The following is a 15,130-nucleotide window of genomic DNA, read 5'->3' as shown; positions in this document are numbered from 1 at the left end:
ACGGCTCCCTGTTACAATTATCCCCTGATATGTCCGAAGCCAAACCACGGCCAGATTCCCAATCAGATCTCTATGTTCCTGCAGACACCGATCTACCTTCTCAGTGCGATTGCGGAAATCTTTTGTTTCATGACTGGGACGGAATATGCTTACAACCAAGCCCCGAAGACGAGGAAATCGCTAGCTCAATCGGTGTGGATGGCCTCGGCTGGGCTTGGGGCGTGCCTGGCCATGGCATTTACGCCCATCACCAAGGACCCTCATCTAGTTATCATGTATTCGTCGTTGGCGGGCGTCATGGCCGTGACAACAGTTCCGTTCGGAGTATTCTTTGGAAAGCACGATTGGGAGAAGACCGTCCTTCTGTGAGTCGAACCACAGAAGTGGTTTGGGAACGAGCGAGAGAAATGGGAAGAGTTTTACCGGTAGAGAGTAAAGGCAGGTAGAAGGCTGGAGACGGTGGTCTCTGTTCGTCTTCTCTTCGACAATGACGGACATGATAAACCGCACTCAGATTGGTTTTTATTAAATGCCGTGGTCAGTACGGTAACTGGCTTGCGTCTCCTATTCACCCTTGGACTGTTGGCGAGTAATTTGGGAATCGATATCTTAGATTTAGGCGAAGAAGGAACATTTCCAGACCATTCACACATAATAACATGCTACAAATCCTGTCTCAAATGCCGGTGATGTTTGTAGTCAAAAGAATATTATAGAAGACCAATGATTCAAAATCACATAATAGATATATCAGTATGCCTCACTGCTGGATGATGGCGTAGATCCTCGTCCCAGATGCTAGGTCTAGGGAAATGATGTTAGTCTGAGAGAATCTAGATAAATAGATCTAGCATTGTTGCCACCGATGTTTTGCAGAAATTCTAGACTAGGATACTCTTGCTATTCCATTGAAGTCCATAAATGTCTTCTCGTACCTAAAATATCTTCCTTATTCGCTTCCTTTACGGATCTCGCCCCTTCATACCAGCATCACACATGAGTCTGCGCGAGCAGTGCGAGTGTGCTGTTGGCCTGCATAAGGTCTGCATTGATTCATGCAGAGCCATCCTACTTGGGTAAGATCTCCAGAAGTTCATCGTGATACTCCCAGACAGCGCTCTCGGGGTCAACATGCTAAGGGATGGTGGCTTATATTCAACCAAGGTTTTTGTCTGGCACGTCTTGCCTTTCGTTGCATCGACAGGTTTGTCGTTGATTTCAAGCTTCCTTACTTATGGAGGCGCACCAATGACCTCAACCTCGGTGGTTGTGTTACGACAAAAACGTGGAGAGTTGATCCGGAGATGCTAGCATCGTGAACAAGGTAACCTGCCTTGATTATCGCAGCAGTTGGATTCGCTTCGGAACTGTTATAAGTACCACGAGTCTTGACGGCAAGATAGGTACAAAATATTGATCTTCGCTGTTTCGGTCTGAGGAAATCAGTACGGAGCTGTCAAAGGGTGGGGAAGCCAATACGTACCTAGTAAACCAGAGAATTCCAATTTCCATCCTAGAGAACAATAAGATTGGGGACGTTTTTCGGTTAAACACAACATTGCTCTCTCCTTTGACATGAACCAGGGCCTTCAATAATTCTCAGGTGGCCTTTACCACTACCTCAGCCCCGTGAGCTTCTCTGGTCCTCATGAAGAACCAACACAGTTCTGTCTACGTATATCTTTCAGGCGAAGGCCTCTACAGTGGAATTAAGAAGCGTCTCATGCTGGTACTGTAGTCAGACACATATATCTTTGAACCATGGCCGTTAAGAACTCAGGAATCCCGAATCTGGGGACTGTACGGCTTCCTACGCCCGTTGGCAACCTCATCTATACGGAGTGATATCGTAGCTTTCATATGTAGTATGACGAATAATATAGAGTAAGGTTTGTCCGTTCTGATCAGTGAGCTGGGTCGGGTTACTTTAAATGCTGAGTCCGTGAATGTGGTAAATCCGATTTGACAGTCCGTGTAGAGTAGTAACTCGGTGATAGTTTGAAGTGTTGACCTTTCAATTTAGTTTCAGAATATTTCTCGGGGACGACAGTGCCCTCATCAATCAAGGCCCCAAGTTCAGAATTAGTATAAAGGCCTAGATAAGTTAGGTTTTCCCAGTTCGATTGAGTAGATGCTAGCTAAAGTTTTGGACACCGGAAGCATAACGATTATTGAAGACCACGCGTGCAACTCGTATTGGCTGGGCCACGATGATAATATTCAAGCTCGCCCCATCCACTAGTGGTTCCAGCTTGGATTCCGCGGCGAGATGTGGAGTACTCTGGCTCAAGGCTAGGCGTGCATTCCAGTAGACTACTCAGCCGACCAGTTGTATAGATCATAGCATCCCACCCCGATGGGGCATTGACCATAGCGTTAGCTATCGACAGCACGCAGGTCAGTTCCCAGAGCGTTGTACCCATCGCTAGTTATACCATCGCTTGATGTATCCATGAAATATTGCATGTACTTTACATCTGGACCCAATGCCCCACTCTTGAACATGGAGTACTCGTTGCACGAGTATCAGAGGCGCTCCAGTTCCGTCCATCGGCAATGATTTTGTACATGCTATCCATGCAGCTCTCGGTGCAGCCAAGAGTCCGGATCAGAAGGCCATTGACTCTCTGTATCCACCCAGGGAGATCTCTGCCTGAAGGTTTTGTGGAGAAATACGGCCCAGGACGGGCCATCAGATCTATGCCTGTCTGAGTGGCTGCACCGAACAATTTTTTTAGATCAAAGACGCTTTCGACAGAAAAGCCTCCATGCTCTTCTTCAACGAGGAATCAGAGTACGTAGAACGAGACAGAGTTGAAACTGCGAGCTTTGGTTTTCTCAAAGTCGTCTAGCCAGGTACTGGGCACAGCATAGCGAAGTGGAGCATATTCTCCCGCGAGTGCGAAGATACGTCCGCTATTGACAAAGAAAGTCTGCATCGTATATCACGAAAACTTCAACGGAAGCAGGTTTGGAAGCTCGTGGAGGAGAGATGAAGGTAGAGAGCACAGAAGAAATGGGAGCCAGGACATGCAGTAAACTACGAGCCTTCATCATGAAATTTCACGAGATGCAGGATCAAAAGAACGAGCTGTACAACAGAATAGAAGCCTGCTCGTAGTATGAATGTATGCTTTATCTTCCATTTCTCCTGCACCTACCGCTGATCAAGGTATCTGGGAATCCCCTTACAGCGTATTGGCAGTTTCGTCTCTTTATGAGAATAGCTTTGAATCGTACACACTCGGTCTATATCTAACCGATATTGCATAAATTAGCACGAGCGCTTGGATCTTCGCAGTTACGTCGGCAAAGCACTCCATTGCCTCCGAATCAGAGGAATCATCCATAGTTCCCAGGGAAGCCTCCCAATCGATTACTCCATGTTGCCGGATGCAGCTGTTCATGCGCGGGGAATTCTCTGTATGGAAACTGCTATGGATCGCTGTCAATAGGCCACGCAAACTCCTGGAACCTGGAAAGTCTTGAGTTACGCCAGGAGTAGATCTCTTGGTTAAGGCATTCGCCACGACCCCTTTCCTGCAGAATGCAAGGGCTTCTGGTCTTCTCGGAGGAATGCTGTAGCTTTAGACCGATAAAGTGTTCTTGGCATCCTATGCTCCGCCCAGACCAGGCATACTACCAGAGGTGCATCACACTTCCCACCTGGGGAGCATGATGGCAAAGCCGTCGCCACCCATCACAGCCAAGAGGATGCGTAATGGCCCACTGGTGCGAAGACGGGAGTACGTCCCCAAAGGTGCCATTCGACTTCTTAGGTTCTATGTTTTAGAAATAGCATTTGCTGACCTGATGTGCTGTCACTGCTATGATATCCCGAGACTTACTCACCTGCATTAAAACTACGTTCTCTAAGTGGAGCCCTCGCAGGCTGCGAAAACCTGGCACATGGCCATCCTTACATACAGCCTCTATTCGGTTCGAATGAGAATGCCATCGATTGACCTAACGATTGCTGAGTGGTCTTTGACCCCCGCATTAGACATTCAACGCGTCTTTAATTTCCTCGATATCTCTTTAGGGTTTTAAGCGGCGGTGTTCTCAGATGCCCATTGGTCTTTCGCCGCTGCAGGCATTTAGTGCCCGCATTGGCACTCTTAAGATACGAGAGCCCACTGGCTTGCGGTTTTACCCAGAGTCAAGCTACTCGGCCAAGAGAGGAGAGTGGCATGACGGTCTTCACTTGCCCAGACGATGCGCTAAGTATCTAGTGCCAGGTCATTGCTGGCCCTCATTCTCTACATGGGCCACCTGTGCCTCCTTTTCCATGGCTGCCTGTGCGCCAACAGGATATTCCAGAGCGTGCGGTACGAGCTGATCACCGAACAGTTCATCGATCTGCTCCAGAGTGCGCCCTTTCGTCTCGGGATAGAAGAAGTAGTAGCAGGTCATCGCGATGAGATTCAGCGCGAAGAACAGGTAAAAGTACTTAAACCCCACTGAGGACAGCGCGCGGGGAGTGAATTGTGCAAAGATTAAGTTGACCGTCCAGTTGGTGAAGGTGGTGAGGGCATTCCCCAGCGCGCGCACTTCAACGGGGAAGATTTCAGCCGGGTAAACCTAGCAGATAGCGGGTTAGGGTGATGGAGGCAGCATTGGATGCAGGAATGAAGGCCTACCCAAGAAATGATACCCAAAGGAGTGTAGAAGAGACTAAATACGAAATTCATGGCGACCATGGACCGCAGCTGGTGTGGGTTATTGGCGTCCATGTATTGGGCTTGGACGGCGTTGACGAGCAGAGACGCGGCGAGAAACGCAGCAGACACAATCAGCGGCTTAACACGTCCAACCTTGTCCACGGGGTATAGACAGATGGTGCAATACACGATGGCAAGCGCGCCACTGATCCCGATGATCATGAGCGAAGTCTGATTGTCGATCCCCAGGATCTCATAAATTCGGGGACCGTAACTAGGCAGGTTAGCACGGATCCAAACCTGTCGAGTAACTTGGATACGGACTAATTAATCACGTTGATGCCGGAGAGAGGTCCAAATGCCTGTACACCACACCCAAGAATCAACCGACGACGCCAGGATGGTTTCGTCACGATAGTCCTCCAAGAGGTATTGCCAGCAGCACGGTCGGCGTCGATGACGTCTCGGATCTCGCAGAATTCCAGCTCAACTAGCCCAGGAGAGGCATTACCTCGCAGCCGTGTAAGGACTGTCTTGGCCTCTTCATATCTATCCTTCTCCATCAGCCAACGTGGCGACTCATCGAGAAACCAAATGCCGGCAATTAGAATCAGACCGGGTATGTTCTGAAAGGCGAGCGGGAATCTCCCTGGAATGAATCAGTACGGTCCGTTGATCCCATTAAGGCCTGAGACATTACATGAAAATTCCGTAGAGGCAAAGGAACAACCGTATCCAAGCCACTGGGCAACAAGAAACCCCCAGCTCAACATCCATTGAAGCAACCCGGAAAGGGTGGCACGCCATTTTGGCTCAGACAACTCAGCAGCGTACATGGGGATCGTAGCTGTGAGCATTCCCACGGCCATTCCAGCAATGAAGCGGCCAACAATAAGCATCGCCATGTTCACGGCACCAGCCTGTAAGGCACAGCCTAGACAGGAGATAACAGAACCCACCAGGATTGTCCGTTTTCGACCTAACCAGTCCGCGCAGACCATGTTCACCATTGTACCGAGAATGGCGCCTCCTTGGAATGCTGAAACAATACCACCCGTGACGGTGTCGCTGGGATTGGTGAAGTACTCTTGGAATGTGGGTAGCGAGATCGTGGAGGTAATGATACCGCTATCATAGCCGAAGAGGAAGCCTAGCGACGAGCTTAAGTACGGAGAGCTGGTGTTAAGGAACCCTTGACCAACCTCCTACAGCCAAGAAAATAGCGGAAAATACAGTCTTGAAAGGCAACATAGTGAGACAATAGTGGCCGGGAATTAAGTTCGTTCAGCTATAGTAGGGAAAACATAGAAGGTCTTCTGCAATGTCCTGAAGGAAGTTATATAGCACCGAGGCTACATTCCCTCGATGCGTATGTGGAGTATAGCTTTTAAACAATAGACGCCTGGCACAAAATGCGGGGATACACGGGAAATGTTAACCCGAGCGTATGATAGAGTTCAGCTAGCAGATCAAGCCCAGGGCTATCCCTTACGATGAAGGTGAGGTGATGCGGAGCAGAGAGTGGAGAGAGAGAGTTTGGGATGTCCCCTTGCCCCAGGTGAACGAAGCCAGGTTTTTCTGCCCATCAACAGGGTCTCGGGTAAGAACAAGCCGACAGGAAGTTGGATGCAAAAGTTAGACCCTGGCTCTGATGTTCCCTTGGACTCTAACCTCATTCTAAACGCCAGTTGTCGTTTCCTAATTGTAGATACATCGTATCTATCTTCGGGCTAGATAGCCATGTCCTGTCTGTTGGGATCAAAGTGGAGGTCAGGAAGATAATTCAAGAGCAACCAGAGAAAGTTTCAGACTGAGAGACATCAAACATAGACAGATTAATGCGAAATTGGTTTTTTTGCTACCCGAGGAAGCACCGGGCGTTGTGTGATCCGCACCGAGATAGCACTACTATGCCCGGTACCAGAGACCAATATAAGAAGCTCGGCGCTTGGTATCCCTCTAAGCGGATCACCTGTACTTGTTTCTCGAACAGGAGCTGAGCACAAAGATTTTCCGTTTCATAAACATGCGTTCGATACTCTGCACAATGGCCGTGAGATCTCTCCCAGTTGACAGCACTCCAAGTAGCAAAGCACGATGTCCTGGCCCCGGCAATTGCCTGTTAGATGATTTGACGTTGCTCACCAGCAGAACATCTGTAGTCCTTCTAGTCACCGCCTCAATACTACTGGCGATTGTCAAGATCAACGCAATTCCTCCGACTGGCCCACACCGATGACTGCAACTTCGTGAGGGAGCCGTTCGGGAGCCACTTTGACTGGAGCTACTGGAAATCCGGCCAGTGTAAGGGCTTTGCAGACTTCGTCACTGCTTTAGAACGTACTATGGCTTGCACGAGGGTCTCCTTTCTGTACACCATGCAGAAGACTGATCATGCGGCCCCTACACAGGTAAAACCGGGAAAGCTCTTGGACAGAGGTATCTGAAGTATCTGTGGATTGGCAGTCTTGGCTGGCGCTTTCATGTGTAATTTGAATCATGCAGTGGCACAAGCTGACAGCTTGCATATCCTATAAACCCGAAGTATACGTTTGGGCGATATAGCCAACCCGCACACGGCGAGAAAGCCATCTCACGAGATCTAGGCATTCTCCTCATTGGTGCATTACTCACTAAGAGAAACGGTGCAAGACAGCTCATCTCTACCAATCTCTACTCGCCATTCACTCAGGCAGAGATACTGGTGGTGTCCGACTGACTTCTACGACCCGTCACTCGATGTATCTCCGATCCTTCCTCAGGGGGTATTGTCGTCAGTGAACGTGAACCGGAATGTGGATGTCCCAGCTGTTTTCCGCTCTTCCTTCTGGGGTCACCTTCACCTACATAATGGATTATCTTCCAGTCCGGAGTCAGTTGTGTCGAAGAGAATAGTATCCACAAGTTGCTGACAGGCCGAGTCAACCTCTATGGCGGGTAAGCTCATTATCAATGCATTGTAGAGGTTCTGCCAACGACCCTTGAGACCCCAACACAGACGGAAGATCGAACAACCATTACATACCGGTTCATTGACGGCAGTACACCTTTGGGATTGAATGATGGAGTTCACAATGAATATGCCTGTCTTTGGTCTGCAGGGGACATCTCAGTCTTGGTCCTTGGGAACATCGTTACGAGAGAACGGGAAGCAGCCCAAGGCAACTGACTAGAGAGGTGATCTCTATCTTCGGAGTAATGTTGACCCTAACATATGCGAGAGAGGCTTGTATCTCCAACATAAGGCAAAAGACTCATGCACGCAGCTTTATCTGTATGCAGCATCCTCCCCCAAGAAACCCATTCCCCCAAAGCGGGATTCTTGGTCGCAATGCAACTGCCTTCCTTCGTGGGTGGAACATCACCATCGCTGCCAATGTTCGTCAACATTACGGCATAGATGTATAGACTTGCAATGTGGACCAGCCCGGCGATTCGCTCGCGACCAAGGATCCCGACAGCCTCATCATATTCCTCATCCTGCATTGGTCGCCGCAACTGTACCATTGCCTCCTGTTCGTCGAGTCCACCGGGGACCTTCCCATGTACCGCTTGCTGAATTTGCTCTCGCGACAGTCCAGCCGCCAAGGCATTTTCGGCATGCGCGTACAAGACATACGGCGTGTCATACTCGGTCAGAACTGCGAGAGTCACAAGCTCTCTCTCCTTGATCATGAATCTCTCCTGTCAGTGATGGCAAAAGCGAGGTTGAACCATGGCTTCACCAGATCCTCCGCGTAACTGTCCAACATCACATCAGCCTTCGCCCCAGTCACGCCGTGGGAAGATCATCTTCTGGAAGCGAAACTTACGGCAAAGAAGCATCAGGACCCAGGAGCGTGCCAAAAGCATCGTGCTGTGAAGGCGGATGAGCGAAGGTTTGTCGAATGCTTTAATGAAGTCCATGGATGGGGTGTGCTCATCTGTGGGGATTGCTAGGAATCTAGCCATCGTCGTCCTAGAAGACTGTCAAACGACTCGCAAATTCGAGTAGTCTGGTCATGTTGACCCTGATTTCTAGCTTTGATTCAATCCAAGTCGCGCAGCCTTACATTAGCGTTCATGGATGTACTATGATGCCCGAGTAAATACGGACGTGAGGACTTTGGTATTACAGTTATGCCACCAACTGCTGGCTATGTGAGGGCAAAACTTGGGTTCAGCGAGAAGGCTTTCTCCAGCACAGGTGATAAACCCGACAACCGTCGTGACTGGGCCATGGTTGATAGGATCTCTCAATGAAACCCAACGCTCACTCAGCCACGTGGAACAATGTGAAAATTAGCTACAGAAGATAGCCTGGGATAGTTTCCTCCCGGCATGCATAACGAACGATATCTCTAGATCTAGCACCAACACGACAGCTCCGTCGGCTACTGCCAAAATGCCAACGTCTTCATCTCCTCCAATGATATTGACCGAATCTGGGTCCGCGGGAATCGGTCGTCCACGGCCGGCTCATCTGCCAAATCCAAATAATGCAACGTCGAGATACCTACGGCTTCCACAAAGGCCAGCACACGATGGAAGTTCAGCCCCACCTGGTCGAGCCCATGGCTGTCATCGGACAAACAGAAACGACCTCCTCGCGCCAGGAATTCCTACGGTCATTAGTCTTCTCGCTGTCGTTTCCTTCCTGGGTGGCGCAGCATACCTTGCAAATCTCCGCCTTGGGATACGGCTCGCTCATGCCCTTCCGCAGTGCAGCCGAATTCAACTCCAACAGCCCGCCGTACGAGGCGACGAAGTCCACATTCCGTAGGATGCGTTCCCAAACGGCAGGCCACTGGGTAAAGCTGCGCTCGGGGTCGTCACTCTTCAGCCGGATCAGATCGAAATGCCCCACGACTAGCGGCTTCAGCTGCCGCAGCATCTCATACTGCTCGTCGAAGTACACCTGGAAGAGCTGTTCGTCCGTACCGCCGGCCAGATCCCGCGCTTGCACGTACATATCCCGGTCGTAGTCGATGGGGATCGTCAACGTGTGGTGGACGGAGCCCATGAAGAACTCGAAGGGGTGACGCGCCAGAGATGCCTCAATGAGTGTGCGGGATTCCGGACGGATCCAGTCAATTTCGAACCCGATCAGGATTTTGATCCGGTCTGCATACTTTTCGCGCAGCCGTTGCGCCTCCTGGAAGTACGCGGCTTCGTTGGCCACCAGGCCCGTCTCCGTGTTGCCTGCCTCGATCTACCGCCACCGTTAGCTGTGCGGATTACCGTGGAGCGTCAGGCGAGGTACCTCTTCCGGGTAGAAATCTTCTTGGCAGCGCGGCATGTGCTCGGTCAGGCAGAAGACCTGGAATTTCTTGGCGATGGCGAGCTGGATGACCTCCTCCAGCGAGTCTTTGGCGTGCCCCGGGCAGAATTGCCCGGAGTGGCTGTGATGTGAGAAAGGCATTGCCGATGTGGAGTTGACAATGAGGGGGTGAGGTCTTTTGGATGCCGAATAAATGCACAGACTCTTTATTTACCCCGCGATGAGTCAGATGGGTGCGGGCGGCTGGTTGAGACTTTGACGACTGTTATCAAACACGTCCGGAGAGACACTCCAATCCTGATGTCACGAGGTGCGTCGCGTACCGCACGACTGATTGCATGCAGTGGTGGAGATGATGGGAAATCCTGGTCGAAGAGGATGGGGCGATGGAGATGATGCGCGGACAAATCGGAAGACTGGTTCATGAACTGTCCCGGTCCCACCGCATCAATCCTGATAGATTACATACACTCTACAAAGCGTCTTGAATTCACCTCTCTGTTGAACTGCTACTCCGTCCATAAAGGACGTCGTCCTGTCGTTCCATGGTAGGCATGTACCTCGGCTCGACACATACGGGTTGCAGATGTGCCCAAGCGCCTGCCCTGACTGTAGCCATATCGCCAACCTCGTAGTGCTTCCCATCGAAGGGCTGGATTGTCGCTGAGGTTGTGGCAACGGGAATGCTCCACGTTTAGACGCACCGAGGTACCTTGTCCTCCACCCCAATGCCCAATCCCACTCCCAGTAGATGAGACACGTAGCCACCGCGCCGACGAGCGGTTTGAACCCATGGAGCGAAGCTCGCATCCCATCTGGTCCGAGCTGTGATATGTGATCTCTCAGGCAGGACAGATGGTCATCCCACGCTCCAGAGATCAACCTCATCCGACCGCCAGAACAGTAGCAATAACGTACTCCCCGTCGTGTGAGATGGACAGCTTCCCAATGCGGGGCGTCTCTCCGTCCAAGTAGACTATTTCCGGTCTGCCCCTGTCCGTCTCGCTCACCCGTACCATTACGTCCTTCCATCCCAGGCTCGCCGCTCCATTCGGTGCAGCCTTGCGTGCGGCTTCCTTGGCGGCGAACCGACCAGCGAGCCAGCGGGCCATGTCCGTGGTATTCGGATTCGTGGCAGCCGGCAGGGCAAAGCGAGTGCGGAAGTCGCGTTGTTCATGGTCGTGGAGGATGCGTCGCGTGAAGCGTGTCAGGTAGTCGCCGCGGTGGAGGAGGCGCGTGATACGGGGGAGATGCACGATGTCCGTACCGATATTCAGGGCCACCGGAAAGGGCAGCGGTTTCATGGTGGCCACGGCGGAGTGCAGCTGGCGTGAGGGGTCGGTCGATGTGCGGATGAGGAGTGAGAGGATCGAGAGAATCTTTCTGGCCGCAACCACTACGGCGGGGTCAGGTGACTCCGTGGGTGACGCCAGGTTCGGTCGACTTTGGTGGATGCGTCGAGTCGAATTCGATCACGTATGGAGCAGTAGTTTAGATTGCTATAGCAAAGGTACATGAAAATATCGCCTATCAAACGGTCTACGCCACGTATGGATCGGCGGTCAAACCGCCCTACGAAACCAACGAACGGTGCACCGGACACGATTCTCCAACTCTTGTTGATGATTACCAGCATAGAATAACATAGCTCAATGCGGTGTATACCTCTATATGTACAGATCACACACCTCGCCACTGGTACAAGCCGCCCAGCAGTCCGACACATAATACAAGGCCCGCCCCAGTTGCCATCCTGTTTCGGATCAGACGATTGACGCTCTTCAAGTCAGGGAGAGTCGTCGTCAAGATTTCGTGGGCTCCGGGACGGTCCTCGATTCATTTCTCCTCCTGCGGAGATCTTAATGGCCGCTCTTCTTCTCCTCCCCGCTTCCGTTCACTTGCTTCAGGAAGTCCCTGTGGTTGACCGCATGGTTAGCGAGGTTTCATGGCTCCCGTCGAACGACCTGATGGCGGATTGGCCGGGTTGTGATTCTGTTTCCCGGCCGTGGACTAGCTCAATGCTGGTACAATGACACTGTCGTCGCTCATCGCTCCAAGACGATTGCAACAGACGCAACAGACGCAACAGCATCCGACGTCACCCGTCGGGAAGGAGGTAGGGAACGGAGAGAGGGAGAGAGGACATACTGGATGAAGGTCTCCTCGTCCTTGGAAGAAGCCTGGATTGGGGGAGCGGCCTGCTTGGGCTGAGAGCCACCGCGGGTGGCGAGGTAGACACCGCCGAAGAGGGAGCCGAGAACACCCATGGCAAGCTAGGAGAACGACAGGATCAGCAACGGGGGATCTTCCACGCAAGGCCGTCAAGACCATCGCAGCTCCATCACGCGGCGAACAGAATTTGGAGCCAGGGGAGCCGGCGAGGCAGCATTAGGGACATACCACGTGGGAGCCGACTTGCTTGCCGGCGAGCTGGTAGTAGACAACCATGATGACGGGTAGACGGGAGTTGATTGAGACGGGGGAGTGGAGGGACGAAACAACGGCGGAGAGGCAGTGAAGCGAAATGATCTCAAGGAAAGGCGAGGTTCGGGTTTCGGATTGCAGGGGCTTACTCAGGCTGAGGCGGTGCAGGCCGGTGGCTGGTGCACCAGCCACCGTTCAGTCCTGCGCAGGAACTGCTAATCGCATAACGAGTGCACTAACCATCTGCGTAGTTATGTACACTATCTTAGTCATCGCCATCCGCAATGCACCTGAGCCAGCCGCCGTCACGGGAAACTCTCCCGGGTCTATCCGAGGTTCCGCGGCCATGACGTCGGAAGAGATCGGTCATGCCATCCGGCCGCGTCCTTCGCGGTTGCTTGTCTTCAGCATGGCCAAAGGGTCAATGGAGGCCAAGGATCACACTCTGAGGAAAGGAAGAGCCACTCGCAAACCACGGGAAAGAGCAAACGAAAAGAAACCAAACGACAGAAACATGAGGGCGCGTCCGGATCACAGGAAGAAACAACCTCGGGGGAAGTGAACTCTTCCTCGCTGGAGCTGGAGCTGGGTCGGCAAGCGTGTGCGGCTATGGCACGTTGGGGATTCCTTCATTAGCATCCCCTCCGGTCCGGTCCTCCTCCCTCATTCAAGTCTCTCCTACTCACTCATCTCGGAATCGGACAGTCGATACGACTACTCGCACGGCCCCGACGACTGTAACGCGCACGAAGTCCATACGATCATCATCTTCATCATGCTCTGGGGATCACAGTCCCAGCCTGAGGACTCGCCGGAGAAGCCCATTCCCCGAGAGAAACTGCCTCCGCAACTACAGCAACTCGTGGATCACGACGACGGCTTCTATGATGACATCTACTCGTCCTAGTATGTTGTGGTTCTTCTTTCTTCTTCCCCACATTGTTCCTTGTCCCCGCAAAAAGGGAACCTTGTTACGTCAATGCATCCATCAGTAAACCAGGGGTTTCCTGCGAGTACCCAAACACACTTCCTTCCTCTTCGTTGTTGTTCCCGCTAAGGACTGGCACAAGACTCTCGCACTAACCGAATCATCATCTGCCCAACAACAATAGCTCCGTGGATTCCACCGACACTCCCTACCGATATGCCGGATACGCCAATCGACTCCGCACCGTGTTGCTCTCCGCCCATCGTTACGTCGCCTATACCTCGGACATAGGCGAATCCTTCCGTCCCGTAGCTCATCCATATCTGGTGCGCTCCGCCTACGCTATCTCCTGGTCGTACCTGATCGGCGATGTTGCCCATGAAGGCTACAAGGCCTACCTGCGCAATCGGCGCGTGCTCGCGCCGCCCGGCGAGGCCTACAAGGACGCCAAGGATCTCACCCAAGATCAAGTCATCAAGGGCATGGCTACCGGCAATGTCGGCGGCTCGTTACGCTGCTCCACGGGGGAGTCGGATTCCCTGGAGCCCTGGCCCACGACTCGGATTCCGCTCATCGAGGATTACCGTGTGGTCATGGCCAAGCGTGCCGTGTTCCAGAGCATCGCCAGTATGGGACTACCCGCTCTGACCATTCATTCCGTGGTGAAATATTCGGGCCGCGCCTTGAAAAATTCCAAGAGTGTCTGGTTCCGCACTTGGGCGCCTATTGGAGTGAGTTTTCCTTTTCGCTGTGCGTTGTGATCGGAGTGGAGTGCTAACAGAGCCGTTCGCTCAGCTTGGTCTCTCCGTCGTCCCCTTCCTCCCGTACATCTTCGACGAACCCGTCGACGAGGCCGTCGAATGGTCCTTCCGCACCGCCATCCGCGCCTACGCCGGCGAGGATGCCGTCCGTCCGCTGCCCCCAGCGCAGACCGACGCCGATGCCAGCACCACCGCCCTCACCACCCACTCCTGGGAAGAATACAAGGCGGAACGCCGTCAGGCGAGGGAAGAGCGGAAGAAGGAGCTCGAGGAACGCGGACAGAAAGGACCGTTGGCCTTGCTGGGATTGGGGGGAAAGGAGGATTCGAAAAAGAAGACGGAGTAATCGTGACGCGTCGTTTCCTGGTTTCATTTCTTTCAGATCTTGGCTTGTCTGTTTCCTTTATGCATGGGAGCGTTGGTGTCTCTTTCTTTCGTGCTTTTCCTTTCGTTCTGTTGTTCTTCCACCTTTGCATGTACATATATACATACATACCTTAGCCTTGTGGCAGACTCGTCCGACCGTTTGCGTTGCCTTGATCAACTCCTCTACGGGATATCGTTTCTACTAGTGCATGCTCAGGTCCAGCGAGTCATATCAGTCTCGTAGGAACCACTCTCGGGAGACCTAGACCCCGCTCGGTGCAGCCTCGAATACTCGTGGGTCAGCCAGATGCTACCATCAACCCGACCTACATCCACACGACGGGAACATACTCAAAATCATTCAATCCATGCCGACGCATGGCTCATTTCACTTTCTACTGGCACTATACAACTGTATACACATGGACAAGCGACAGAAGGAAACTCCATCCGGTCAGAGAGCAATAGGAACACGGACAAGAGGGAACAAGGGGGTAGTGTAGGATAGTACGACATCACTCGTCACAGATACCTTACCACCCATCCATTAGAGAGCGGGAGAGGAGGTCCAAATCAAAGAATACAAAAAAAAAAAAAAATTCTTTACGGTAAATAATAAGATTTGGTGGGGCCAAGGTCTTTTGCACTGGATCACCATCAAGGAGAGTAAGAAGGGAAAAGAACAAAAAAAAAAGAAGCCAAAACAGAGGGGGAATAAGAAGAAAGAAAA

At 52.1% G+C, this 15,130-nt stretch overlaps 7 protein-coding genes across 7 annotated transcripts; 2 read left to right on the top strand and 5 right to left on the bottom strand.

Moving 5' to 3' along the window:
- Positions 1 to 77: 77 nt before the first annotated feature.
- BDV37DRAFT_249769 (uncharacterized protein) lies at positions 78 to 394 on the top strand. The gene has a single exon (XM_032082121.1). It carries the CDS (start codon positions 130 to 132, stop codon positions 367 to 369), a length of 240 nt encoding a protein of 79 aa, XP_031940846.1. The 5' UTR covers positions 78 to 129; the 3' UTR covers positions 370 to 394.
- Positions 395 to 4,050: 3,656 nt separating this feature from the next.
- Positions 4,051 to 6,027, bottom strand: BDV37DRAFT_131780 (sugar porter family MFS transporter). Its single transcript, XM_032078721.1, has 5 exons — positions 5,864 to 6,027; positions 5,362 to 5,811; positions 4,986 to 5,310; positions 4,641 to 4,935; positions 4,051 to 4,581 (listed from the first exon to the last, which is right to left on the bottom strand). The coding sequence occupies exons 1-5, from the start codon at positions 5,910 to 5,912 to the stop codon at positions 4,240 to 4,242; spliced, it is 1,461 nt and encodes a 486-aa protein (XP_031940845.1). The 5' UTR covers positions 5,913 to 6,027; the 3' UTR covers positions 4,051 to 4,239.
- Positions 6,028 to 7,868: 1,841 nt separating this feature from the next.
- On the bottom strand, positions 7,869 to 8,612 carry BDV37DRAFT_283585 (uncharacterized protein; the record flags this gene model as incomplete). Its single annotated transcript, XM_032087323.1, has 2 exons — positions 7,869 to 8,302; positions 8,474 to 8,612. 2 exons carry the CDS (start codon positions 8,610 to 8,612, stop codon positions 7,869 to 7,871), a joined length of 573 nt encoding a protein of 190 aa, XP_031940844.1.
- Positions 8,613 to 8,720: 108 nt separating this feature from the next.
- Positions 8,721 to 10,215, bottom strand: BDV37DRAFT_131698 (histidinol-phosphatase). The gene is made up of 3 exons (XM_032078720.1): positions 9,904 to 10,215; positions 9,316 to 9,852; positions 8,721 to 9,262 (listed from the first exon to the last, which is right to left on the bottom strand). The coding sequence occupies exons 1-3, from the start codon at positions 10,060 to 10,062 to the stop codon at positions 9,035 to 9,037; spliced, it is 924 nt and encodes a 307-aa protein (XP_031940843.1). The 5' UTR covers positions 10,063 to 10,215; the 3' UTR covers positions 8,721 to 9,034.
- A 590-nt stretch (positions 10,216 to 10,805) lies between these two features.
- BDV37DRAFT_283583 (holo-ACP synthase) lies at positions 10,806 to 11,225 on the bottom strand (the record flags this gene model as incomplete). Its single annotated transcript, XM_032087322.1, has 1 exon — positions 10,806 to 11,225. One exon carries the CDS (start codon positions 11,223 to 11,225, stop codon positions 10,806 to 10,808), a length of 420 nt encoding a protein of 139 aa, XP_031940842.1.
- A 101-nt stretch (positions 11,226 to 11,326) lies between these two features.
- Positions 11,327 to 12,448, bottom strand: BDV37DRAFT_249751 (ATP19 family protein). The gene is made up of 3 exons (XM_032082120.1): positions 12,322 to 12,448; positions 12,070 to 12,194; positions 11,327 to 11,835 (listed from the first exon to the last, which is right to left on the bottom strand). Exons 1-3 carry the CDS (start codon positions 12,367 to 12,369, stop codon positions 11,781 to 11,783), a joined length of 228 nt encoding a protein of 75 aa, XP_031940841.1. The 5' UTR covers positions 12,370 to 12,448; the 3' UTR covers positions 11,327 to 11,780.
- Positions 12,449 to 15,007, top strand: BDV37DRAFT_249747 (mitochondrial fission process 1 family protein). Its single transcript, XM_032082119.1, has 3 exons — positions 12,449 to 13,251; positions 13,458 to 14,004; positions 14,069 to 15,007. Exons 1-3 carry the CDS (start codon positions 13,121 to 13,123, stop codon positions 14,378 to 14,380), a joined length of 990 nt encoding a protein of 329 aa, XP_031940840.1. The 5' UTR covers positions 12,449 to 13,120; the 3' UTR covers positions 14,381 to 15,007.
- The last annotated feature ends 123 nt before the right edge of the window (positions 15,008 to 15,130 follow it).

Source organism: Aspergillus pseudonomiae (assembly GCF_009193645.1).
Source record: "Aspergillus pseudonomiae strain CBS 119388 unplaced genomic scaffold BDV37scaffold_38, whole genome shotgun sequence".
Classification (NCBI taxonomy): Eukaryota; Fungi; Ascomycota; class Eurotiomycetes; order Eurotiales; family Aspergillaceae; genus Aspergillus; species Aspergillus pseudonomiae.
Note: the sequence above shows the minus strand (reverse complement) of the source record. Positions and strands in the feature narration are given on the sequence as shown.